This window comes from Siphateles boraxobius, unplaced genomic scaffold (assembly GCF_051911475.1).
Source record: "Siphateles boraxobius isolate OS27281-9 unplaced genomic scaffold, OSU_SipBor_1 25, whole genome shotgun sequence".
NCBI classification, from domain to species: domain Eukaryota; kingdom Metazoa; phylum Chordata; class Actinopteri; order Cypriniformes; family Leuciscidae; genus Siphateles; species Siphateles boraxobius.
Window position 1 is genome coordinate 34832720 of NW_027508866.1, and position 27672 is coordinate 34860391.

General features: G+C 36.0%; 1 protein-coding gene across 2 annotated transcripts in view; it reads right to left on the reverse strand.

Annotated features, from left to right (window-relative positions):
* Window positions 1-367: 367 nt before the first annotated feature.
* The window catches only part of pi4kaa (phosphatidylinositol 4-kinase, catalytic, alpha a), a 39502-nt gene continuing 12197 nt past the window's right edge, over window positions 368-27672 (reverse strand). Inside the window, exons 18-55 of one of the 2 annotated variants that reach the window (XM_077243753.1) lie at window positions 26361-26529; window positions 25954-26004; window positions 25357-25465; window positions 24160-24296; window positions 23293-23426; window positions 23124-23206; window positions 22230-22300; window positions 21979-22103; window positions 21663-21744; window positions 21465-21548; window positions 20754-20843; window positions 20538-20657; window positions 20342-20434; window positions 20101-20257; window positions 19296-19423; window positions 18929-19087; window positions 17308-17459; window positions 16233-16340; window positions 15906-16033; window positions 14444-14602; window positions 13843-13922; window positions 13550-13749; window positions 12714-12804; window positions 12460-12627; window positions 11504-11557; window positions 11268-11388; window positions 10259-10388; window positions 8861-8931; window positions 8679-8751; window positions 8488-8558; window positions 8299-8408; window positions 7189-7293; window positions 6974-7099; window positions 6498-6618; window positions 5204-5363; window positions 4010-4099; window positions 3836-3919; window positions 368-2568 (exon numbers count right to left, since the gene is read on the reverse strand). In XM_077243753.1, coding sequence (XP_077099868.1) covers window positions 2517-2568; window positions 3836-3919; window positions 4010-4099; window positions 5204-5363; window positions 6498-6618; window positions 6974-7099; window positions 7189-7293; window positions 8299-8408; window positions 8488-8558; window positions 8679-8751; window positions 8861-8931; window positions 10259-10388; window positions 11268-11388; window positions 11504-11557; window positions 12460-12627; window positions 12714-12804; window positions 13550-13749; window positions 13843-13922; window positions 14444-14602; window positions 15906-16033; window positions 16233-16340; window positions 17308-17459; window positions 18929-19087; window positions 19296-19423; window positions 20101-20257; window positions 20342-20434; window positions 20538-20657; window positions 20754-20843; window positions 21465-21548; window positions 21663-21744; window positions 21979-22103; window positions 22230-22300; window positions 23124-23206; window positions 23293-23426; window positions 24160-24296; window positions 25357-25465; window positions 25954-26004; window positions 26361-26529 — 4246 coding nt within the window. In that variant the 3' untranslated portion in view covers window positions 368-2516. Of the gene's footprint in view, window positions 2569-3835; window positions 3920-4009; window positions 4100-5203; window positions 5364-6497; window positions 6619-6973; window positions 7100-7188; window positions 7294-8298; window positions 8409-8487; window positions 8559-8678; window positions 8752-8860; window positions 8932-10258; window positions 10389-11267; window positions 11389-11503; window positions 11558-12459; window positions 12628-12713; window positions 12805-13549; window positions 13750-13842; window positions 13923-14443; window positions 14603-15812; window positions 16034-16232; window positions 16341-17307; window positions 17460-18928; window positions 19088-19295; window positions 19424-20100; window positions 20258-20341; window positions 20435-20537; window positions 20658-20753; window positions 20844-21464; window positions 21549-21662; window positions 21745-21978; window positions 22104-22229; window positions 22301-23123; window positions 23207-23292; window positions 23427-24159; window positions 24297-25356; window positions 25466-25953; window positions 26005-26360; window positions 26530-27672 lie in introns of both variants that reach the window. The other variant, XM_077243752.1, reaches the window with a different exon arrangement.

Sequence of the window (27672 nt, forward strand, 5' to 3'; positions counted from 1 at the left end):
GGAAAGCGCTATACAAATAAATTTGAATTTAATTGAATAAATCTGCTTTGCATTACAGTTGTACAAGTAAAGAGTGTGCTTATACATTATGCAAAGACTCTTGTGGCTTATGGTTTTATTTTACAGTGTTCAAACGTGACTCGTCCTCCTCGTACAAGGAGTTTGTGAGTGTTGCATGTGTAAGCTTCATAAATGTGATGGTCACTCTTAGCAGCATTAGCTTAGCAGTTCTGCGCTCGCTACAGCAAGCAATTCAATATTAATGTCTTCAGTCACAGCATCTAAAGCGTCCTGTAGGTGTAACACACACAGAAGACACGGATCAGGTTCCAGTGTCTACAATGAATAATGGAACGCAAGGAGAACATTTTTGTCCAAGTCTTTATATTTTAATAGGTCATTTCAGGTCCATTTCTCTTCACAAATACATTTGATTGATTACACTGACAGCAATGAAACGTTAAAAGTGCAAATGTGGACAAACGGCGTATATCAGTAGCGACGGCTTTTCATGAGGTTAAGAAACGTTCCCAGCATGTTGTGACGCTTCTCTCAAACGTGAATATTTCATGACTGAATTGTAAATGGATTTACTCAGGACACAATTCAACAAGCAACATGATTGTCAATGATGCTAACGGTGATGCAAATCAATTAAAACACGAAATTAAACAGATGAAACTTTAACATACACAGAAATAAAGTATTTTCTGGCATATTTCTTATCGTCACAAATATCAGACGTACATATATATATATATATACATACATACAGATGAACTTGAGTATAGCTTCTAGAATCTATTGTTGCTAAACAGCTAAAATAAGCTCTTATCTTTGAGTAACATGAAACGAAAAGTATTCATAGGACTAAAGCTTTTGTCTCTAATGTGTAGAGATTATTTTATATCTATTCACTGACAGCGAGTAAAAACCCAGCGGAGCTACGACAGCATATGAGGAATAGCAACTATACAGCAAATCTTTCATCGACGAAGTGAACAGAACACTCGCAGTTCCCTATTTAAACCACTATGAAATTAGATCTTTTTTAAGAAAAGTACATGCCAAATGACACACATAATGATCACCAGATATTCTGTAAGGTCAGTAAACTACATTTCCTTTTTGGGTTGAAAATCCCTGTTAGGAGTAAACGCACAGACAACATCTGAGTGAATCTAACGAAACCACAAGATTTCACCCTGAAATATTATTGATATTTCACATAAAGAAAGGCCTATTTTCAGGAGCATTAAGATATTTTGCATATTTTTTTTTAATTAATTGCATTATTCTTCTTATTCTCGGTAATGCATTCAGACAGTGTACTACTTTTTTTGTTGTTGTTGTAATTCCCATTCTCTCAATCCGGATTCTCAGTACAATACGGTAAATATTTTTTGTATTATAGTAAAAAAAAACGAATTTTTCTTATTGAAATCAACACAAATTAAAGGCAGTACACAAAATACCACCATAACATAAATATTAATAAGTGACATTTTGCATTATATTGATAAAAAATTGCGGTTAAAAATGTGCTATGCACAGTCACAATACAATACAAAAACTTAACAGTGCAAAAAATAGACAATTTTCTAGAAAATCTCCAATTTCTATAATTTTCAGACTGACAGGTTTCGTGAGATTCACCCATTCATCACTGCAAAAAATATATTTTCTTACTCAGTATTTCTGTCTTGTTTTCCAGCACAAATATTTTAACATTCTTAAATCAGGATACATTTACTTGAGAAGCAAAATGACTCAAGATATTAAGTCTTGTTTTATGAAAAATGTATAACATTAAGTTTTTGCTTAAAACAAGAAAAAATATCTCCCAATGAGGTCAGCAAGAAATGATGAAGAGAAATGAAGTTATTTTTCTGACCCCACTGGCAGATTTTGTTTCTTGTTTTAAGCATAGACTCACTCAATGTTCATCAAACTAGTCTCGAGTCACTTGGCTTCTCAATTAAATGTGTCTTATTTGAAGAATGTTTAGATATTTTTTCTGGGAAAACAAGACAAAATCATCTTTTGCAGTGCAGTGCCGAACACAGCGTAAGGACCAAACACAACGCACAAACACTGATGTATTGCATAACACAGGTCATTTGCTGACGGCACACAATCTACAGTGCAATTCGTGCCATAATCTTAGAAATGGCTTCCTGGGTGACGCAACTGAACCCAGTAAAGATTCAAGTAGAGTTAAAGGATGTATTCATACGCATGGAATGTCATAACTCACACAAACCGTCATGGCAGTTGCTTTAAAGGGACATACATGCAGCTTTTGGAGTACAGCGGATCACTAGAGAGGCCCTGAGGACGCCAGACAGGATGTGACACACCTGGACGCTGCCATCTGAGCCAATCAGAGTGGGTGAATTATTCAGATCTATAAAGTGCTCATCATAAAGGATTGAAATAGACTGATAATGACTACTGATCTCAATCTGAGGCCGGTGAAGAGAAGTCAGATGGAAGGCGGATGTGCGAGTCCGGTCTCAGTATGGGATCTGGTTCTGGTAGTATTGCAGCATGTCGTAGGTTTTGCTCCTGTATTGGAGAAACACAGAATTGCGATATAAACGTTTACGGTAACACTTTACAATAAGGTTTGATTTGTTAACATGAACTAAAAATGAAAGATACCTCTTGTAAAGCATTTATTATTTTAGTAAATGTTCATTTTAACACTTACAAATAAATGATTAAAATCAAAAGTGCTGAATCTGTTCATTTCATGGATCTACAGTAGTGCTCAAAAGTGATGTGCGGAGGGGATATTTGTTTTTAATGACCCTGCAAGTTTGATTAAAACATGAAAATATGAGGAAAATATTTTTGGTATGTGTGGGAAGATCAAAACACTAAACTTGGTTAAATTATTTATCTGAGAAATTATATGGCAAAAAAAAGAGGCAAACTACAGCTACAGGTTTTATTTCACTATGAAAAAAGATGCATAGAAAAACAAAAAGCTCATACTGACTACAACATAATCAGTTATTAATATTTCATTGGTTCTCTCTTGTTTTGCATGAGTTCATAATTTCTTTGTGTAACAGCCTGGCCAAATATTATGTCAACAATTTGTCATGTTTCATTGCGTTATAAAACTAGGGCTGCTTGATTTGGGGAAAATGTCCTATTGCGATTATCGAGGTCAATATTGCGATTGCGATATAATAAACAAATTGCTTGGTTCTAAAGCAAAATGCACACACAGATTAGTGATAATGCTGAAATGCTGAAACAACAACTAAATGTCAATGATTGATAACGCCTATAATGATCAATAAGCCATTGATGTCTGGATAAAAAGCACAGCGCGCTCTCTTTTGACTTGTCGCGCATGAATGCTTTAAAAGCATTCGCATGAATAAGAGGGGTTTCATGTAACACTAGCCAAAAGGATAACAAAAATAACAGATGCTGCGTTAATTGCGTTAACAGCCCTAATTTGTTTATTTCATATAAAAATCGCAGCATTTTGCGTCATATAATCGCATAGGCTTGACAACGAAATTGCAATATGATTAATCGACTATAAGCACAACTATACTCATTTTAAAAAAAATATTTTAACAAAAGGTTAATATGTTCATTTTCCTAGGCCGGACATCACTTTTGGCCACTACTGTAACTTGAACATTTGTTTTTTTTCCATTGAACTAATGTTTACAAAGATTAATAAAAACTGGAACAAATGTATTGCTCAATGTTAGGTAAAATGCAATAACCAATGTTGACTAAGAGTGTTACTACATCCACAATTAAACTCTTTCTTTGAATATCATGTGAGAAAAGTGATGTTTGTTACCTGCTACTGAGGAAGCAGCGCTCGATGACTTTAATCATGAAGGCCGCCGCTTCCTTCTCGCTCATATTGGGGTTGAACCTTTGCCTGCCGAACACAATGAATGACGATCAGAGTTTCAGACGAATGAATGACAGATTTGAGCATTAAATTATGATTTAATATTCAGTAACGTACTTCAGGAGTTTGATAGTCTGTCCTCTGAAGCACGGCAACCCTGTGTCCAGCATCAACGTCACCAATGACACGACAGCATCCATATACGGCCTGACATAAACCATTAAAACACAGACCGTCAAGTCACCTTTATTTCTATAGCGCTTTATACAATATAGATTGTCTCAAAGCAGTTTTAATTCCATGATAAAGCAACTCTACAGAAGATAATAGTGTCGTTATTCAGTTCAAGTCAGCTCAATGTTGATTCAGTTCAGTTCAATAACAGAGTTCATCAATTATGAAACAAATTGGCTTCAGCTATGAAGTAGCTCTACACAAGATAATGGTGTCAATATTCAGCTTAATTTAGTTCAGGTTTTGTTCTCATCCAAGTGTCATTACAGTCAAATTGATATTATTACTGAATATCAAGAAGAGTATTTTATAAAAAGGATTTCAAAAACATGCATGAAATGTAAAATCTAATAATTATAAACCAGCTAATGATAGAAAACAAACCCTATGCAATTTTAAAGTTGACCTATTATGCCCTTTTTGATATTTTTGTGCTCTACTAGAACAGGTTTTCATGCTTGAATGTTCAAAAAACACATTATTTTCCCCATATTCTCTATTGTTGCAGCACCTCTCTTCCCAGTCTGTCAGTAACGCTCTGTTTAGTTCCTGTCTCTATGAAGCTCCTCCTTCTGAAAAGCACACTGTGCTCTGATTGGTCGGCTGGATCCGTGTGTTATGATTGGTCAAGCGCTTCAAGTATGTTTGGGAAATGTCCCGCCCCTTCCCATAACCACCAGTTTAACACACTACTAACTAACTCAACCAGACCCCGCCCCTTTATTCTGCTTATTAATTATTTAAATGAGGAATATTGTGACGTGTTCGTTCCCGCAAGAAACTCAAGACTACAATGAAGGCGTTTCAGGGAGTTCAGAAACACTGACACTGATATAGAGAAAAACTCCCGCTGGAGGGAGTTTGTGCTTTAGAACTTTGCAGAGCTTTTTTATGCTTAAACAGCAACATTACACACTTAAAGAAAGATGAACATAGAAAAAAGCTGAATAGGACCCCTTTAAAATATTCGGGAGGTTTGCAGCCAAAACCCTTCCCAGACACACTCAAGTGTCAACACTTCTGACCTAATCTATCATCTCTGAGGATTCTGAAATATTGAACCGCGGCCCGTCTCACCTTACGGCCAGGTATCCGCGCACACACATCTCCATGAACCATTTAAAGGGTGTGGCCTCCATCTTGCCGCCCATGATCATCACCATCTCGTCGGTCAGCTTGATGTCGGGCTCCCAGCCCAGATTACCACCCGGAGAACTCTCAAACATGAAGCCGAAGTCTACAAGATGAATAAATAAATATATAAAACACAAACTCAGTCATTTCATCTTGTTTTTTATTTTTTTTAATAAATCAAACATTAAATAATTGTATTTATTTTTTTAAATTATATGCAATGATTAAAATTATATTAAATAAAAAATGTAGCTTATATAATGAAAATGTTTTTGTTTGATGAACTATAGATATAATATAAAAAAATATAAAAAATGTAGTAGTTACCAGGGATATTATCAAACTGTTAAAAACATAAAAACACATGCTAAAATAAAACAAAATAAATATTAGAACTTAGAAGGTTGTCTTGGCAGTAAGTTGAAGCTCTAAATGGCAAACTGGAAATAAATTAAATAAAATAAAAATATTAATACTTTAATAGACTATAATAGAAAATAGATAATAATAGAAAATAAATAATACTTAACTAACACTGGTAGGCTAGTTAGGCAATCATAAGAGGTCATATACATATCTTAACAGAGTGAGTGTCTGTTTACACCTTGTTGGCAAAGGTTATTTACACTAAATCCGCCCACCATTGTCTATTGAGCCTGACAAAATTACAAAAGAAATCCCACTTGTAACAAGAATAAGGCAGGTGGCATTAGCTTTTGCTCTTCTCCCTTTTCCCATCTCATATCAGCTAGGAGAGGAGTTTATTTTAAATAAAAATTAAGAAAATATTCGAAAAGTGGAAATAAAGTGGCTAATGGGTATTTAATAGAGGGAATAAAGTGTTTTTCAGGTAGTGTTAGGGCTAGGTGTAAGAGGCCTTAAGGGACAGGGACAAGTAATGTCTCAATAAGGCGGCATCCATTTATGATTTTAATAAATATAATCATATGCACTGAACAATTTGTTATTATTGCATACTGTTTTATAATGTACAACAAAACACTGATTTGCAAATAGTATCTGCCACTACTTGCACAATGTATAAACAGCATCTAACAGTAGCAAAAACAGTCTGTTTGACTTGAATTTGAATATAATGGTAAAAGAGCGGGAGGACAAGAGTCAAATGATGGTGGAAGAAACCATGACTAACATTAGTGGAATCTGAGGGGAAATAAAATGCTACAAAATAACGTAGCTTTTTTGAGTTAAGCTAGTGTGGTTTAACCCGACTGACCGATGTGGATTAGATGGCCTTTGCTGTCCAGCATGATGTTGCCGTTGTGTCGGTCTTTGATTTGTAACAGGAACAGCAGGAGACTGTACGCAGCCATACTGCGGATGAAGTTATATCGAGCCTTTAAAAGAGAGAAACGACAAAAGATGCATTAAAAATGAACCATCAGATGCATAAGCAACTTAATAAAAACACATTAGCTTGAGCAAAACAGGAAGAAAAGTATCATTTTCTATTCTCTCAAGTGTGGGTTTTTCAAACACATCAGATGTTCATGTTGTTCATGATCTGTGTACACACTTTTGATAAACTCATTGTCATTGCAGTTGTAATAATTCCTGGTTTAAATTGATTTGAGGTCTATATGATGGTGCAGATTCATAGCTGTGCACTTGTGTATATATATCTGGAAGGATGGTTATACAGACAAAATAAAATATTAATCTATGACATTTCCTGAAGCAAATGGTTGTCACCTTCTGGTAGGCCAGCGTGGACTCGTCCCCGTACTGGTTTCTGAAGTAGTCATACATGCCAAAGTCGGTCTGCCGGCCGAGCTGATCACGGGACTTGCAGTCGGGAATGCATTCGATCACGCCACACTGAAAAGAATCAAACAGGGAGTGCATGTAAGCAGGACTTCAGCAGGAGAGCAACATGAGGTCTCACAGGAAGCTCAAGGGTCACTCACTCCAGGAGCGGTGGCCACCACTCGGTACGGGAACACAAACAGGTCCAAACCCACGAGCTGAAAGATGTTCTTGAAGAGACCAATGATCTGAAGAGCGAGCATGTCCTGATACAAGAGAAACAAAATCAACCAATCAATTAATTGGAGAATAATTATTTGGGTGAATTTCGGGAAAACCCATACAGGTCACATTTCAGCAAAAGATTTATTTGATATGCTTTTAACTAACAGTGCATTCATAGTATACATTATTAATTACAATTAAGCATTTTCTCTCAGATATTCTCAATTATAATTTGAGAAAATGTTTTACTTTTACTTGTAATATATAGAAATATATACACACTCCCATTCTAAAGTTTGGCGTCGGAACGATTTTTTAATGTTTTTGAAAGAAGTCTTTTATGCTCACCGAGGCTGCATTTATTTAATCAAAAATTGTAATTAAAAATCGTAATATTGTGAAATATTATTAGAATTTAAAATAATTGTTTTCCCTATTGATATATTTTAAAATGTTATTTATTCCTGTGATCAAAGCTTGAATTTTCAGCATCATTACTCCAGTCTTCAGTGTCACATGATCCGCCAGAAATCATTCTAATATGATGATTTGCTGCTCAAGAAACATTTATTATAATTATCATCAATGTTGAAAACAGTTGTGCTGCATGAAGAATAGAAAGTTCAAAAGAATCATCAACATCATTGATTTCAAATATCATTTTTTTGTAACATTATACATTTTTTTACTTTTAATCATTTTGTTGCATTCTTGCTGAATAAAGAGTATTAATTGCATTAAAAAAAAACTTACTGACCCCCAAACTTTAAAATGGTAGTGTATATATACAATATTTATTATTATTTCATATTTTATACATTTACTTTTATTTTTTTTTACATTTTTCATTATTACAGTAATTGCTGCTTTTTTTCCTGCAATACACTAATGAGATTTTTAGGGGGAAATGTAAAACATCTGCATAGCACCTACAATTTCATATTTCTTTTATTTGGGACTAAAATATGATACAGACTTCATAGTATTCGTGAGATTCACCCATTTACATTTACATTTCTCCAAAAAAATAACTGATGCATACTGACCTGTCTGCAATCATCGCCCACTTTAAAGATGGCCGCCTGCCAGCAGACCTTTTGAGCCATCTCTGAACTCTCTTCACCTTCATCCGGAGAGTCTGATGGGCAGCGCAAACCTGCAGACAGACAATGGGCCGCTCAGGAGGATAATGCAGAAACTGCATATACACCACCATCACTGCATGTGTGACTCACCCTCTTTTTCAAGCTCGCTAACTCCACACCTCTTAACTTTGAATTTTGCCAGATAAGGGGCTTTGGCAGCACTGTAAAAACAATCTAATGTTAATGACCTCATAAATCACATGTGCTATGTAAACACATGTTGTCAATACTGGAGATAGCATGTGAACAAAAGAACAAGAGGACATGGTGAGCCGTGATACCTCTGCATAGGTGTTCCTGACTTGTAGTCGATATCGAGGACGATGGCTTCTGGATTGCTTGGCAAATAGCATCCTGATAACAGTGTTAGAAAAGTTATGAACAGATCAATGAAAAATACAGAAGTAATATAAAAGCAATTACTCTTATCACAAGTAACTATTCAGATATATTCTAAAATGACCTGGCTGAACTTTGATTTCTGACAGCGCCTTCAGACACGCTCTCTTCCTCTCATCTCCTTTTGGAACAGGCCTGGAAAACAAGAACCGCATTCTTTAATCTCTATTCCATTTACACACAGTGCGTTATTCTTATAGGCATATTTTGCATAAAGAAAATTATTATCAAGCCACATTTAAAACAAGGACAATAACGAAATAACGAAAAGATTGTACAAAATTGTTCTAAATATAAAAGAGTGCTATAACGCTAATGACACAGAGGATCGATGTCGTTGGAATCACTTTCAGAATGATTTTTTCCAGCTGATGATTGATTAAAAGCATTGACAGCCAATCAGCAACTTAAGTGATATTCCCAATTCCCATGATACTGACCTGTCTGCAATCATGATTTGCAACAGGCTTGGAAAATAAGAATGGTTTCCAAAAACCAATCACTGCCTAGCTAGACAACATTCTTAGGCATCATAAGCATACTTCATATGTAAAAGCTCTTTTAAACAGCAAATTCATAGTATCCTATAACAGGGATTCACAATATTTTGGAAGCACTTTATTTTACAGTTCTGCATTTTACAGTCCTGTTACATACAATGAACTTCTTATAGTAATTGCAATAACTATGTAATAACTAGGCACTACCCCTAAACCTAACCTTAACCCATGTAGTTTCCTTATATTACCTAGTACTTTCTTAGGTAAGAACACTGTAAGTGCACGTACTTTAAAATATATATATATATATTTTTTAATCATCTAAACCTCTTTGAGCTAATTGTAAAATAGTGGTTGCACTTTATTTTACAGTATGTGATCTTTCCATGTACTTACAGAGTACTTGTCCACTAAAGTAGTGGGCAATATAAGGTAACTACATGGGTTAAAGTTAGGGGAAGGTACAGGGTTTGTACCTAGTTATTACCCAGTTATTGTCATTACTACATAGTTTGTCGTGCATAGTATGTACATGCAAAACAAGTCTGTAAAATAAAGTGCTGCCAAAATAATAAGTAAAAAAGACTGACTTCAAATATTAACTTCTAAAATATTAAAATATTAAAATCTAAGGGAGTACTTCAACACATTTGCATTTTTATGCTTTTCTGTTGACATGCATACCTTTTTTTAGTGTTTCATTTTAATTGTTTTTATTTTAGAAATTAAAATTTTTATTTGATATTTTTATGGTCCAATTAATTATTAACTTTTCATCAACTCACAAACTCATAATACAACCCATAATGCACTGTGATCAGTGAATAAATGATAGTAGATGGAGTTGAAAGAAATATAACCATTATATGTTTTTAATCGGTTCCATTTCAGTTATGATGCTGTCTAGGAAGGTAACAGCCATCATTGGCATTAGTGTGACAGTTCATATGTGGTGAGCGTACTTGATAATGGCAGAGACGTTGGTGATCTTGTTGAAGAAGTCAAACTCGCGCTGGTAGAAGTCTTTAGCGGGGCCCGACAGAGAGTGTGTCATCTCTTCCACCATCTGCTCCAGAAGCTCCCCGATGTCCGCTGCACCACAACACAAAGCCAGCACCCAATAAATACACATCCACCTGTATATCTCAGCATGTGTTCACTCTTGTAGTTCGGTTCTCTTGGTTCTTTTGGTTCAGAAACGTAAATTATACATTTAGTCTGGTTCGCTTAGCTCTAAAGATCCAAAGCCATGCAGTGTGTGGGCTAAATGTGCGCACATATAATGTTATTTTTACTAGCGGAGAACTCATTAAGAGCTGAACTAATGTGTAAAGGAGTCAAAACAGCGGCATGAATTCCTCTGTTGCACACAAACAAAGATCTACTGAAAGGAGAAGCGGTTCTGACGCCTGTACCGAACTGTAACGGGCAACTTAGATCATGTGACAAGAGGAACCAGGTATGCTTGAGCATTCTGTCTTTTATAGGGTTGCAGCTTGTGACATCATGTCCTGTTTTTGGTTAATTTAAATGTATTTGGTTTGTGTTACGTTTATATTTCAGTCAATCCGCACCAGAGTTCATTTGGAAATGTGGGTCTCGGTCCGCTTGTTTGGTGCGCATCATGGTTTGGATTTCACCCTTATTCAAATGAACCGCACTAACAGAGCAACCAGAGTTCCTTTTAATTGAACCAAACCAGCAAAGTGTGAACACACCCTAAGACCCGAACATCTTATGTCATTCTAAACCTAATGTGCTGCTATAAATATTTAAGTGAGAAGTGAGTTGCCATGTGAACGTGAAAAATGACTGACAGACAGAGAACCGCCTCCCAGTTTCTGATTGGCTAATGCATGGGTCATGCTCATATGCATTTCAGACTTTTGAATGGTAGTGTATGTAAATTTGAATTAAACTGCCAAATAATGGCAAGTAACTTGACACAGTCAGATTGAACAGTTTACGTACGGTCTTTCTGATGGCCTTCCTCGTCCAGATAGATGTTGGTCTTCATGTTCCATATGAACTGATGAGCGAGAAGCTGGGACTTCTGTGCGGCCCACAGGATGTACTCGCGCACGTAGCCCATCTGTCAAAAATGGCAGATAAGATGTTAATAACAGCCCAGGGGTGAACGAAATGACTGCTTTTGTTAACAAAAGGCAGAGGTAGCTCAGGAAAGGTCACAGTTCACTCTTTCTCACCTTGTCATAGCGCAGTGCTTGAACGATTTGAGGAATGTAAAACAAAATGGCGTCCTGTAAGAGAAACGCAAGATCACTAAAACGTAATGGCCAAAATTTCAATCTGTTCCTCACACAAGGAGTGACATAAGGACCACTTTTATGACACGTTTGTGGTGTTTAAAGCATGAACACCCTTTAAAACATCTCATTTTGTGCTCCATAGAAGAAAGACAGTCATACAGGTTTGGAAAGACAAGGGTGTCTCATTTTTACAAGGATCACAGGGCTATGATTACATCAATGGAAACTGTAGCTTAAGCACAGCTATCAAATAACTGATATTGATAGAGAGCAAAAAAAAAATGCAGAGCATAATAACTAGGGTCATTTTGTTTATTAGTTCAGGTTGTTTTATGTGTTATCGGTCAACATTTTCTTTGTCATTCAAACCTAGATGAGCTAATTGTAAAATACTAAAACACTTTTGATCAGTTGAATGCATCCATGCTGAATAAAAGTATTCATTTCTAATAGTAGTAATGATAATACAATTTTAAAAGTGTGATTTCTACTGGAAAAGTCATGGGAATTAATATTAAAATAGTAAATAAATAAAAATCAAGTACATTTTTTTAATTAAATGTTTTTTTCTAGTTATGTGAAACCTCTATTTGTGAGTTTAAAAACCCTATAAAATCACAAATCACTAGAAAAGGCATACAAATTAATTGGTAAAAAATATATATATTATTTACAATTTTATAATATTTAATTAAATATTTATATTTGAATATTTACTGAAATATTTAAATAAAAATATTATTATATTAATTTAATATTATTAAATTACGAGCAGCTTTGTCATAACAGCACAAGACCAGAAATATCTTCAATATTGCATTTGACAATTGAGTCAGCCTTGAAGTCAGAGAGGTTGAGAACCATTGCTCTAGCGCCGCCCTGCTGGTACCTACCGGAGGGAAGGAGCGAAGGACTTTGACTCCATACTGAGCGGTGAGCGGATGAGGAGGGTACATGCTGGAGAAGTATGAGAGGCCGGTGGGAGGATCCGCAGGAGCCCAGCACAGAATGTGGCTCAGTTCTGGAGAATCAGCATCAATGGTGTGCCACGTCACCAGGAACTATGGGAAAAACACAGGTCACATTGAGAGTGATTTTTAACACACTTGGAGTTCATGTCCTGTTGTGGAAGAATGGCAGCCCTAACCTTCACTGCCTCCGGCACATCGCTAACAGCACCAGGATCCAGTCGAACCAGACGGGTCACTTCAGCCACGATGGCGTCCGCGTTTTTGAACCTACAAAAGCAAGAAAAGAGGTCATACGTTGACATCAAAACATGAGCTCTGTAACAAAACCACCTAGGCAGCATTCTGAACTAAAAAGAAACTTAATTTTGCTAATCAAATGACACAATACAAAAATGCATTAGTAAACAAATAAAATAATCAATTTTTAATTAGGTGACACTGTGCTATTTTAAGTAACAATTTTCATTATTGAATTATGTACATACTTTAAGTATTATTAAGATTGCATTCTCCACAAATGATATACATGCCTGAAAAACTCATACATTTATTTGTAATTCTCAATATTCTTTAATTGATGATTCTTGTTTGATTTTCAATAACAATCAAATTGCAAATCATTAAAATCATTCCAGATTTTATTTGGCAAATGATACGATTCGATCAAGATTTAAAAAATGTCTTTATGTGTAAAAGTGTGAGTGCACTTTTTAATAATATAATATAATATAATATAATATAATATAATACAATATAGTTTTGGAACAATGTGCATTACTGTCATTAAAAATAGGTTTTATTCATTCTGCCTTTTAGAATAATATTTTCCATCTGAATTCAACACTACATTCTGGGATCGTATTTTGCACAAAGGATGCATCCCAGAAACATTACTACAGTCGGTCAAAATTAGGTAAAAGAGAAGATCAACACCAAGATGCCTTAAAATGCAGTCTAGGTAGACAGCTCACTAGAGTTTGGGACAGAGCTAATAGTCTTGTTGTGGGTGTACCTTGCTGGAAGCTGCATGGCCAGGTACGGAGCGATACTCCAGGCCAAATTTACATTGTCCTTCCATTGTTTCTCACTCAGGTTGATGTATTTGGATCTCCAGTTGGAGATGCTGGTTTCTACCGACTGCTCGGTGGCGATGGCCAGCTCCTGTGTTGATAGCGGGTTGTACCAAGTGGTCAGTCGCTCGATCTCACTGGCCTGTTGAGAAAGCAGAGACGCTCAAGACACGGGAGTTCATTTGTTTATCAGGAACTGAGGATGAAATCAGGTTGGGGAAAAGGCGTCTCATACCAGTAAGGCCAACAGTAACGTCCTGCGTTTCATGTAGTACTTGTGCAACTGGGTGCCTCTGTTGCTCTTTTTAGACATGCCTATAGTGAAAGGAAACAACAGAAGACAGTACCAGAGCTGCATGAGAGAGCTGAATAAAAGCCTAAATTCATTCATGTTCATCTTATAAAGCGATTGTGTCTCTTCAGAAACTTTGGGGCTAAATCGCTCATATATTTATATGGATTCGTTTTACGATCTCTTTATGAACTTTTTGAAGCGTCAAAGTGGTAGTTGCTTAGCTGTCAATGGAAGGACAGAAATCCTTCAGATTTCATCAAAAATATCTTAATTTGTGTTCCAAAAATAAACGAAAGTCTTACAGATCTTACGGAAACCAAAAAACTCTTTAAAATGCAATGTTCATAATGCATGATATTAAAAAAATAAAGAGAGTAATCAGTGAAACAATGGCCACTTGTTCATTTCCAGAAGCTCAGAAAGCACTTATTGCTCATCTAAGTGTCCTGCTGACTCTTAACAATCAGGGAGATCATAGTATTAGCAGGTAGACATTGGCTAAGCAGATTAAACTATTAAAACGAATCAGGATGAGCGATACCTGATTTCTTAGAGGTGGTGGACATCCCGCTGGACAGGGGGTAGGTGTTAATCCAGCCCTGAGCGCTCTGCTGCCGGGAACCCATAGCCGTGTCCATGTTATTCCTGGGGTCAGTGGCGTTCATCACTGACAAACTGTTCAGGGACGGATCCTGGTTGTCTGTGAAAGGAAACATCGTCAAGCCGAGGATTTTGTAGAATTTTATTCTCCTTTCTTGTACCAAACACCTAAACTATTAAGGGTGAATCTCATGAAGAGCATGTGCAGATCATATTTCTCACTAAAATCACGAGAAAAAAAAAGTTATTATATTTAGCATAAAGAAAATGAGGCCATTCAAATTTGAATTGCATTGTGACATTATTTTTGGAAACATTTAAGCACATTTCCACAAATTCTAATTACTTCAATGCACTCAAATGTTTTTCTTTTGAGTTTATTTGTAATTCCAATTATTCTTTCAGTGATGAATCTCGTTAGATTTTCATTTAAATATTGCAATGACAATCATTTCAGATTTTATTTGGATTTCGATTTTACACATTTTAAATACTTTTTAAATATATATTTTAAGCACAATTTCTTTGTGTACAAATGTTTTGATGGTGGAAAAAATGAGTGCACTATATAATATAATATTACTTTTGTGTGATAGTTTTGTTTTGGGAAAATCTGCATAAAAGTAAAAAAAAATGTCACTGCAAAAATGGCCCTAAAATAGATTTCATATTTATTTCTTCTGATTTAGAAGTGAAATATGACCTGGACATGTTCTTGACAGGTTCTGTGAAATTTACCCATTAAGTTATTTGTAAATTAATTTAATTAATTTACCCCATTTCAACTTTCCCTTTTACTATTTGGTTGTTCCATCATTCCAGCACTTTTGCTCCTCTCCTATTTCCATTTTCTTTAATGAATTATTAACAACAGCATTTCGAGGAAGCGAAGCCTGCAAATAATACATTCGACGAGTAAATACCAAGCGAAGCAACTGATTTGTGGTGATTTCTGGTGATGTAGCACATCACACGATGGAGAGGGTTTAAGGGACGAATGAAGTCTCAATTAGTTCTCTGGTATTGAAATGATTATGCATTTTACATGAAAGCGCTAAAGTTCTGATGAGATCATGTTTTCTACGATGGATAGAGACGTGTGGTGGCGGTAAGGGAGGGAGGGAGGGGGGTGTAGACGGGACGGATGCATTTGTCAATTTGCGCTTAGCGAACAAATTGATAAATTTGCCGCCCGGATGATTGCCGTGCATTTTTAGTATTGGTTTCAAATTTGCAGCCATGCAAATTTGAACCTCATAAACAAGCTCCTGCTGCACTGTAGTTGCACAGTTGTAGCAAGAGAGGCTTACTTAATATCGATAGCGGAGAAGTGCTGGAAACGATAAGCGATCCGAAAATCCCAGCAGATAGGGAGCTTTGAGGGGGATTGGAGCCAAGCTCACCAGGTGGCACGAGCTGACTAGCAGCTAGGTACTTCTTATCGGACAGGATGTTGGCGTAGAAGCGGATCATTATGCTGATGTCCTCGCGCAGACGTTTGTCTCCCTGCGTGGGGAACTTCGATGCGGCGCTGAAGAAAAGAAAAAAAAGATAAATATAATTAGGATTCAATTAATTTACTAAAGGACACAAGCAGCCAAATAAATAAAAGTTTATTAGCTCAACTGAGACTACCAACTTTTCCAGCAGCTCTGGTTCTGGAAGTACTTTTCCCATTTTCTCAACAAGCATTTATCATATTAAAAACTCCAATATTTGTATTTCAGTACCTGAAATAATCAAAGGCGGTGGAGTAAATCTTTTCCCGCAGGACGTTACGGATGGTGGAGTTGGTCACTACGTCAGAATGCAGGAGGGCGAGACCGAGCGTCAACAGCCTAAGTGCAGAGAAATGTTGTTAAAAAAAAGATTGGTGTCAACTATGAAATGTAATGAACTACACTGAAAAAAATGTCGTAGGATTCACTTACTAATTAGGAGAAATTGCTAGTAAATTTGACAGTAATTACAACGAAACATCAAAGGAACACATTGAATTAAATGTGAAATTTTTAAGTCTTTTCTTGCAAAACATAATCCATTAATCTTTATTCAATAATTTTATACAATGTAGTCTTCTAGCTGACCTGAAGCAAGATCTGGTAGCCGCCATGTGCCAGCTCTGGCAGCATTTTGGGCCGCCAACAAATACATTTATTATAACATGACAAGTAAAGTTCACTAGATGAATAATTAGAATAGTATTGTGTAAGTACTATTTTACAATTAATATTGTAATTATGTTAAAAATGACTGCTTACTTAAATATTTCTTATAAATGACTGTTTACTGGAACAATTACTTGGAAAAACTTTTTTTTTAGCATACTTCTTTTTTATTGGGGTTCTGAGAACTGTGTAAATTCACAGGTTAAAATGTAAACTTATCGCAGAGCTCAATATATAATATATTGTGTATATATAGTATACTTTTATTGCATTTATACAGTACATTTACATAAAGCAATATATAATATATAGCACATTTTAACTGCTGGATTTTATTATTGGTCACTACGTCAGAATGTAGGAGGGCCAGTCTGAGCATCAACAAAATGCAGAGATTTTTTTTTTTACTACAAACTACAAAAAAAACGATGTAAATATAATGAAGTACAATGAAAAAAATGCTGTAGGATTTGAATTTTCAGTCTGAAATTGCTAGTAAATTTCACAAAAATGATTTAGAAAAGGCAAGTAACACACTGAATTAATCAAAGTAGGAAGACTGAAATAGTATTTAAGTAAAACATACTCCAATAATTTTTATATAAATCATTTTTAACAGTCTAGTCTTCTTGCTAACCTGAAGCGAGGTCCAATGGCCGCCACATGGCGGTTCAAGCTGCTTTTTGGGCCACCAACATTGAGAGAGATAGACCTCTGCAAAAGACTGCCGAAAATCTCCACCTGATCCGCACTGCTGTACTTGGCGATCTCAAAACGCTGGACCAGAAACTAAATAAATAGGAAAAAAGACAATTAACTTGATGAAATAAATGCTATATATGCTTCTATGCTTCCACTTTTTTTAAACTCATCCCTGTTATAGCTTGTATGTACTATTCTGGAAAATGTATTGCTAGCACTTTCACAATGTTATTGCCTCCTTAAAGTGCTTTTTCGAATATGACCTTTCATGCGGTGTGCAATATAGCTTTTTGTAAATGTAAAAGGTCTGCAAAGTGCAAGACAAGTAAAGTTATTGTCTCCTAAAAGAAAGAATTGATTCTAAACTGCTGAAACGAGTCGTCAGCAAAATCCTGGTCTCATATCCTGTTACAAACATATGTAGGTTTGTAAAAAATTTGCATAATGCCAGCCTGGTCTTCATTGGCTGCCTACGAACAACGTCTACTTTGCCCCGCACTGAAACACTGTAGTTGTAGCTGAGACTGGAAGAGTTTAGTTTGTGTTGTTCATTTCGAGAAGATGCTGTTTTCTGTGCTGCGAAATCAAATCCACAAATCCAGATTTGCGCGGGAATTGATAACGTAAAACAGAAACCATCGTAAATGTTCGTATCACTGTGTATCAAGTGCTGAGAAAGATCAGGAGCTGAAATTACTCATTTGAAAGTCGCATTGTCTGCTAAATGAATACATTTAAATGTAAATAAAATGTTTGTCATTTTGGGGGGGAAAGATCAATCAATAAATGTAACAGAGCAAACTGTTTGCTCAAACAGAGCAATTTTGTAGCAAAATGTAGTAAAAAGTTTACTGATGCAATTGACCATTCACAGGGACTTTGTTTGACAGGCGATCTGACCAATCATAATCCGCCGAATCCACCATTTTTGTCCGACAAAGCAGTCAGGAGAGTTAGTAGAATAACGTTGGAGGATTTTAACTTGAAAAACAGTGTACACTGACGTCTTTCCGTGGTGAAAACAACATTCCTTCTCATGTTCATTAATATTTATTTGATGCTTTAAATTAACTAGAAGGAAGAGATGATCGGTTCACCAGCAGCTTTAACTGAGGCTCTACAGCGATCTGTCAGACACATTAAAGAGCCTCAAAACGGTATTTATGGTTTGAATTGCTTTAAAAAATGACCAAATTTGAACGGTGAGACTGTTTCATATCAAAAGTAACCTGGTCTGTCCTGTCTGTCAGCGCGTTGTCAGTGTCCTCTTTCCTCCACGATGTATTTTTCACTGCATGAGAACAGTGTGGCGTGAGAGCGGCGTGGCTTGACGGACATAGCAACAGTAACTAAAGGGGGCGGGTCTTTGCGAACGGTCAATTACACAACAGTTCTATTTCAAGAACGACCCCAGCACAATAGAGGAGAGTGAGATTTCCTCGCAAGGATTCTTCAAGCTATTTCTGGTGTGTATCATAAGAAGCTTTTGGGCGGGGGTAAATCTACAGCTATGGAGATGCCTGTAAGCTTGGACGGATAAACAAGGTAACGGTAACCTCAATCCAGATGTAGTGTGGCGTGACGTCGGGCGGGCAGGGGATGGGTTGGCTTTCCTCTGAGGCCGCCAGGGGATCCGCCTCCACCTGGGCGTCAGAGAACAGCCCCATCTTCAGCTCGACGGTCATCTGCCATGCACCAGCCATCTCCCGCATGAACTGAACACAGAATGCAGGGAAAACTTGGCAAAAAGCATTTTGTAAAACCTGCATAGCTAAAATATGCACATAATATGGAACAATTTTCATCTAACATAACAGCAGTGATTTATAAAAAAGCACTATATAAATAAAATTGACTGGACTTGGTATTGATATAACGAAATATTGGTATTCTGACAATGATGCGTTTACATGTGTGTCTTACCGGGACTTCAACACCTGTCCTTCCAGCCAGGAGCCATTCCCAGCAGGCTATAGCTGTTTCCATGCCATTCTCCGTAAACATCTTTAATGGAGACCAGCACAGTTGATGCAGTAGCTGAGGGTCCCATTCTACACAATAAATACAACAATCAATACTCTATTTACTGTCATAGAAGGGGTCATATTATGCTTTTTTACATGTTAAATTTTCTTTAGAGTGTAATGTTCCATGAAAAAGCTCTGCAAAGATATGAAGCACAAAGTCACTATTCTCTATATCTGTGTCAGTGTTGTTGAACTTCCTGAAACGCCTCCATTGTAGTCTTGAGTTTCTTCCGGGAACAAACACATCACAATATTCCTCATTTAAATAATTAATATGCAGAATAAAGGGGCGGGGCCTGGTTGAGTTAGTTAGTAGTGTGTTGAAACTGGCGGTTATGGTAAGGGACGAGACATTTCCCAAACACGCTCAAACCGCTTGACCAATCACAACACATTGCTCCAGCCGACCAATCAGAGCACAGTGTGCTTTTCAGAATGAGGGGCTTTATAGAGACAGGAACTAAACAGGGCATTACAGACAGAATGGGAGCTGCAACAATGGAGAATATTTTTTTCAACATTCAAGCATGAAAACTTATTCTAATTGACTCCAAAAAACTACATCAAGACTTGTGAAATTTAACATAGGTTGTATTATACTATAAGTTCAGTTGATTATGAAATGTACATTTTTGTTGTTATTGCAATCCAACAGCATAAAGATCTACTGTTGGCGTATAGCTTGCAATGAAGTGACATGCCTTTGGAACTGATCAACAGCGCAGCCATTTTGAACATGGCTTCGGTGAAGGCTTCTGGCTGGCCTCCGTCCAGAGCTTCATTCATCTGACGTATCATAAGTTTATTCAGGTCAGACGTGCTCCGCGTGGCCTCTGAGAAATGGATCATCCCTGCCACCTGCATACGAGACATGTGAGGAGTTAAGACTAATTACTTTTTCATAAAATACCCAACAGTATCAGCTTTATTATTTAGTACAACCTCTCCAGCATAGCGGTTTCTAAAGTTAAGGGAGGCCATGAAGTTAGAGTAGTCTTTCTTCACGCATGTTGGTCTCTCTGTGAGCTGAGTGGTCTGAAATAAGAGAAAACATACTTTTTTGGTTATATAATCAGTGAGAAACTATTTCATATCCCTTTAGCATGAACTAAAACACAACACAAGTCATTCATCTTACACCCAGACTGGTGCTCTGTCGATTGTATCCAGCAAAGTGCAGGATACTCTCAGTGGCCATCGCCAGACCCGTGTGCTGTGACAGGCCCGACACCCAGTTCTGATGCTTATTCAGGTATTCCTGTGGACAATACATAGATGATGTTAAAAATCATTGCAGAGGATGATACTGTTGAAGTCAAATCTTTGTTGTTGTTTTTTTTATGGGAATCCAAACCTGTAGGTGAGATTTGGTGACCGATGGCGCCCATTTCATGGCCTCTTTAAGGATTTCTCCACAGCGGGCAGCGAAGTCTTTCACTATGCTCTACACGTGACATATGACATCCCAAATGTATCACTAACACATATGCAATAGCATGCTTTTTTATAAAAAGCCAAATTCCATATCTATCATTTTTTGCGCTAATTTTTCCTTAAGTTTTTTTTTTAAATAGTAGTAAAAATCAAGCAGATTTTCATTTATAAATTATAAATGAATAAATAAATATAAATATCATATAAATAAATATGGTTAACTTACAAGTACAGTACCGGTCAAACGTTTGGAAACTATTTTTTATGTTTTTGAAAGTCTCTTATGTTCATCAAGCCTGCATTTTTTTTATCAAAAATACAGAAAAAACAGTAATATGTGAAATATTATTACAATTTAAAATATTGTTTTACTATTTTAATATACCATTATATTGTCACATGATCCTTTAGAAATCAATAATTTTTCTTCAATTTTGGATTTGGAAACAGTTATGCTGCTTATTATTACTGTTTTTTTCTGTATTATTGATCAAATAAAAGCAGGCTTGATGAGACTTCTTTAAAAAACATTAAAAACAGTAATGTTTCCTAACTTTTGAGCGGGAACTGTACATAATCCTGTGATTTAAATAAGTGTAAAAAAATTAATAAATAAGTGAAGTAAACATACCTCTCTGGTCTCGTATGTATCCGGCACTGTGATGCGATACGGGGTGTCCGGTATGTCATAATACGGCTGGTCTTTGTGGATGTCCTGAAGAACAGTTCAAGATTTTAAAATCAATAATGTATCATAAACACCTCCTGTAACAAATCTCCAAATGAGGAAACACATTAACTTGATCTGAGCAAAGGAAGAAGCACATACAGCGCTGAGTGAAAGAGACAGGGTCTGTAATATATCCAGCATGGTCCTCAGGACACGACCGCTCCACAACAAGTGTGGAAAACTAGAAAAAAAACAAAGAGACAAGGTTCCAACGTTCAAGAAGAAGAAATCGACCTAAGACACTAGTCTACTGTTTGTGAGATTACCGATAATCAACCAACCCACATAAAAACACTAACTCTACCAGTTCAAAGTTTAAATTGATTCCTAATCATATCTACAGAAACATCTCAAGAGAATACGGTTTTGTATAGTCTGGAATCATTTTCTGTGATTTTAATGGAAAAGCACCCACGTCTCAGCGAGTCCTGACAGATATTTGTCAGCCACTCTTCGGATTCTCTTGTGAATGTGGTTGAAGTGGACCAACAGGAACTGAGCATGACTTTCTAACTCCTCCTCATGGGCTTTGGTCTTATCCTAGGGGGAAAAAAATCTAATATTAGAGGACAACAATGAGTGATTCATGTCCTTAATCTGAGTCTAGTTAGGAAGAGATGCTAAAGATGTTCATGTTAAGCATTAAGCACTTCAATTTTCATTTACCTTGTCAGCCATCATCTGAAGAAAGACATCAAAGACCTTGTCACCCACTGCGATGACACACTGCATCATTCCTGAGATGAAATAAAGAAGACATAATCACATCAAAGCTGTCAAATGAATAGATTTGCTAATTTGAATCTTTAGGCAAGACGCCACAGGTGAATAGGACAAGTTCTTACTAAAAGACATTTCCCCAGTTGATTAATCACAGTAAATTTAATATTGTATTACAAGTTCTCTGAAATGCTATGTTTAATAGGCATAAATGTTTAATAATTGTAAATGAGGCATTATAGATGCATTCATTTACATAGATTTCCAGAACCGAAATCTGAATTAGATTAAGGCTCAAAATTCTAAATTGTTTCTTTTTGTTGCTGACAGCTTTTTTGATTTTTGATTTCTTTTTATCTCTCCCTAAATCAGAAAATACTTTCAACATCCAGACAAAAATAAATTCACCATGTTTTTAAATAAAATAAAATGTAATATAAATGTGAGGGGAATGATATATGAACAAACCTCTCAGTAAAACCCTTCAGAATATAGATAGGAATAAAACTGTAAAGTTTGGTGTAAGTGCTGCTTAAGTGGAGAAAAATCTCACAGCCTTTAAAGTCATGTATTATAATTGAAATATACAGACCAAAATAGATAAAGTGTAATAAAATAGACATAAAACACTTATATGTGTATTTTGAATGTTTTTTCCCCATTAATTAATAGAGGTTACAAAATGACGCAATTTTCTTCTAGAAACAAACTTTGTTGTATTATTTTCATGTTATCACTGTGAAGCTGCTTTGATACAATCTGTATTGTAAAAAGCGCTATATTTAAGGTGACTTGACAAAATATTCCTTAAATTGTCTAGAAACAGAAGGTCTAGCCCACCTGATTTATCCTTTTGGATAGCTCGATCTTCAAAATAACGAAACATCACTTGGAAACGATCAGATTCCAGTGAGCGTAACACCCTGAGAAGTTACAAGAGGTCATGTGACTGTTCAGACAAAAAACAGATCATCAGACACAAGTCTAATAGACTGGCGTTCCCTCGTACCTCATGTATTCCAGCCGGTAGACGGACAGGAGGTAGGTGGACATGGCAAAGTCCAGTTTATTGATGAGTGCAGCGACCTCAGGAGGAGGATCCAGGAGATTAATGATGGTCCCCCTCAAATCATTCAACTCGGCCTAGAAACACATACAGTTTAACAGAGTGAATCACGACGCTTGGGGATGCAAACTTCAGTGTTATTTTAGTATCATTGATATACTACTATAGATTTTGTTTAAATATATCTGCATAGTGTTTAAGTATTAGCTTTTTCTTTTAGTTTATTTAGTTTTAGTTATTTAAATGCGAGAGGTCCCGGGTTCAAATCCCGGACGAGCCCCCAACTTTGTCACGACTGGCTCTAAGCTGTGGTAAATGAATGGACAACATCAATGAACTTCGTGTGTTCGTGTTGTGTTGCAAAACACATTTGCTGCTATTGAGGAATGATACAGGTACGGTTAGGCACAGGTTTGCTGGCATGGGTAAGGTTAAGGGTGGGTAAAAGTGTAAAGGAAGTGAAATTATAGATGTAATTTCAGAAATTAATCAAATCAAAGTTTATTTATAGAGAAGTTTTTAAAAACAACAAGTGCTGTACAAGCATAATTACAGCTATAAGTACAGAAAGGTATTTTGAAATAAAAGTACAATGTAAAAACGTACAGTATGTACACAATAAATGCATTATATCAAATTGTTAATTAAAATAGTAGTTAAAGACACTTAATATAAAGTGGGACCGAAAATGCTTTTAGTTAATGATAATAAGCCTGGCGATCATGTCGGAATTGACCAAAATGATCAGTCTGATCATTTTTCCCGATATTGGAGCAATCTGAGATTTAATAACAAGAAATAAAGCAGTACCGGAGTGACAGTATCGTTCTTCAGGGCAGAGTTATACTGCAGTTCTGAGCGTAGCGGTTCTCCGCTTGGGAACGTCAGCAGGGGGGATTTGGTTGCGATCTCACACACTCCCTCATACCACTCCTCCGGCCACAAACCTGAAGAAGATTTCTCAAAATCAGCTGAAGATATCATCAATATTCGGACCAAAAAATGGGATCTGAATCAATTAATATTGGAGTATTATAAACACTGCACTAAGCAGCAGTGTAATTACAAAGTTTCCTTCAAGGCCCAGATATACTTCAAGCGAAATCAAAGGATGAACCGGTGTGACGTCATTTCAAACTAAATCTGTCCAAAACGAAGTTCGTTTCTGGAGTTCGAATCAGCTCACCAAAGCAAACTTTAGGCTCGTAAACACCTTTAAACTACCATTGTTCTGTGGTAATGATGTAATAGGTAGGTGTGGCTCTGAGGCTCCGCCTTCTTTGAGGTGGAATTTTCCAGGGTGAGAAACGAGTAATGCTGCGTTCACGCCATTTCGTAAAAACTGAAATTTCGAGATGACAACATGCACTCGAAGCTGTTCACATCCTTGGAGTGGGAATTATGCGTACAATTATGGTACAAGTAGGAGCTCTCAGAAAATTCCCAGCCTACAAGTTGTATTTACAAGCTCTACGAGGACTTTTTACAAGTTATAAGACTTTTAATTAAGTCAACTTGAATTAAAAACTTGAACACACTAAGTTGTAATTCTAATTGAAAGTGACACTGACACTGTTTTTTATGTTTAATACTGTAAAGCTGCTTGCTTTTAAGCAATCTATTGAATAAAGAGTGCCGAATTGCAGAGCTGCTGCAAATATATTCACATCACTGTGATCAGATGCTTTCTAAAGTGCTGTTTTCTTACCGCTGTCGTTTTTGTTGTGTTTATTTTGCAACAAATATTTACATATTCATCTAAACACCGTGGGCGGAGTCAGGATGTTCGCTAACAGTATATCGCTCCAAAGTTATTTCTAACGTCTTTTTCTAAAGGAAGAACAAAAAAGATCTTCAACGTGAGTACATCGGGGCCTTCAGTTATTTTTATTTGGAAATAAATTTATCAAAAGTAATAATATATTGTTTAATCTTCAACAAATAAACAGAGAAAATAAACAGCTACAAATATATGTTGGAGTGATATATAAATGACAAATATCTGACCTGAGCCCTCAACAGCGAAGCCCATCACAACCGAATATAGCCAGAAATCTCTGAACAGCTTTTGAAGTCTCGGTTTGGCCTCTTTTATGGCTGGCAATCGTTTGGTCAGCTATAAGATAAAAAAGCAGACAGATTAAATTATGAACAAAGTGACACAATCAGGATTTAACCAAAATAATTAAATGTGCAGACTGTACGTAAACAACGTAAAATACAGTGTGTTGATTTTATCAAATTTTGCAACAAATACAGTCTGATTTACCCCAAGAAAGCACTTTTTAAAATGTGCAAATCTCAATTATTCAAGTTTAATTTATATACATTTACAGGTTTAATTTATATACATACATATACATCTTTTTTTAATAAATCCGATTAGCTTAAATCTAAACATACATGTAAATAACAACCAAATATTCAGTTCTAAACCATGAACTAGACATTAAAAGAACAAATCTGTGACATTAAGGCAGTGTTGACCAATTGCGAATGGCTAAAACTTCAAAATATATTTAGCGCACTCTAATCCGCTATTTCAAGCTATGTAGACTGTATACAGTGCATTGAGTCACATTAGCAGAAATCCCATTCTCTTACCACAGCAATGACAGGAATGAGAACTCCTAAATTCCCAGCGCTGCTGGATGCCTGAGGAAAAACAAACATAAGATATATTTAAAAGCAGAAACACTAACTTACTCAAATAATCCAATTTATAAAACTAAATATTTCATGATTTTTCAACAGTCAACTGTGAATTCTATGGACAAATACTATTACAGCATTAACGCTAATAATCTGGTCTGAATTAAAACAATCCTCTCTGTAGCAGAACACACGGCATTTCTACATTCCCTCTTTTATTATCATGTAACATTCAGAATGTCTTTACATCGACAACAGCAGTCCAATATAAAGAATGCAAGACATGCTACACAAGCATGCTTGTCCTAAAATGAAGTAGGGAAAAAACAATAAAGGACTTTAATCTGAAGACACGATACCTTGAGGGCCGGGCCCTTCTCACTGGCTCTTTCACTGGCTCGTTTCCCCTCCAGTCCCAGCTGCACAAACAACTCCAGCAGATTCACCAGCAGCTCATCCACCATCTGTTCTGTCTGCAGGTTCGCTGCGATGTTGGCCAGAGCGTTGATCACGGCCAGAGAACAGTGCCTGCCCCAAACACGACAATACTGAGATAACTGACATGTTCAAGATGCACTTGGTAAATATGAAAAGCATTTACGTACTGTGATGCGCTAGTGTCATGCTTACTATTATTGTCTGTACTTTTAATGTGTATGTCTATGTCTATATATATATATATATATTCATGTCTATATCTTAACGTATCAAAAGTTTTAAATCATCATTTGATTAAGATTTATTCGTGTTTTTAGAGACGTCTTTTATACTTAAAAATACAGTAAAAACAGCAATATTGTGATATTACTAAAATTTAAAAGAACTGTTTTCTAAATTAATATATTTTTAAAATGTAATTTATTCCTGTGATCAAAGCTGAATTTACAGCATCATTACTCCAGTCTTCAGTGTCACATGATCCTTCAGAAATCATTCTAATATGATTATTTGCTGCTCAAGAAACATTTCTTATTATTATCAATGTTGAAAAAAGTTGAGCTGCTTCATATTTTTGTAGTGTTACATGTTTTCAGGATATTCTTTTGATTAATTTAATGTGTCCTATTTTAACCTGTTAAGCACTGAAGCCATTTTTGAGTTGTTTTGTCTGAGAGACACGCATAAAAGTACAGACTCATAACTCCAAAACTGTAACAAGGAGAGTCAAAAGGGAGGTATTGTTTGATAGAAGACTTTTCAAATTTTTTGAAAATATAAATTACATTACATTTGGACATTCTCCTGCTGAGAAACTGCTGATAAAAGACAAAAAAAGATATATAATTTTTATTATGATTTTGCATATTTCTTGTTTGACATAGAATAACTCTGGAAGGAAATATGGTAGCTCAAAAATTCTTTTTTGGTGAAGTCCCTCTACAGGTGACCTGCATCTGGATAAAATTTTGTGGTGATTGCATAAAGTACTCAAAAGTTACAGCATTCTGAACAAACATAGCCTTTTTGTTTAGTCCTCACACATTTGAAAGGCAATAAAAAATTGTTGTTTTCTGAGTGACGCACAAAACTAAAGACTCATAACTCCAAAACTATAGCAAGGAGAGTCAAAAGGTAGGTATCGTTTGATAGAACACTTTTCAATTTTTTTGAAAATATAAATTACATTACATTTGGACATTTTCCTGCCGAGAAAAGACAAAAAATAAATAT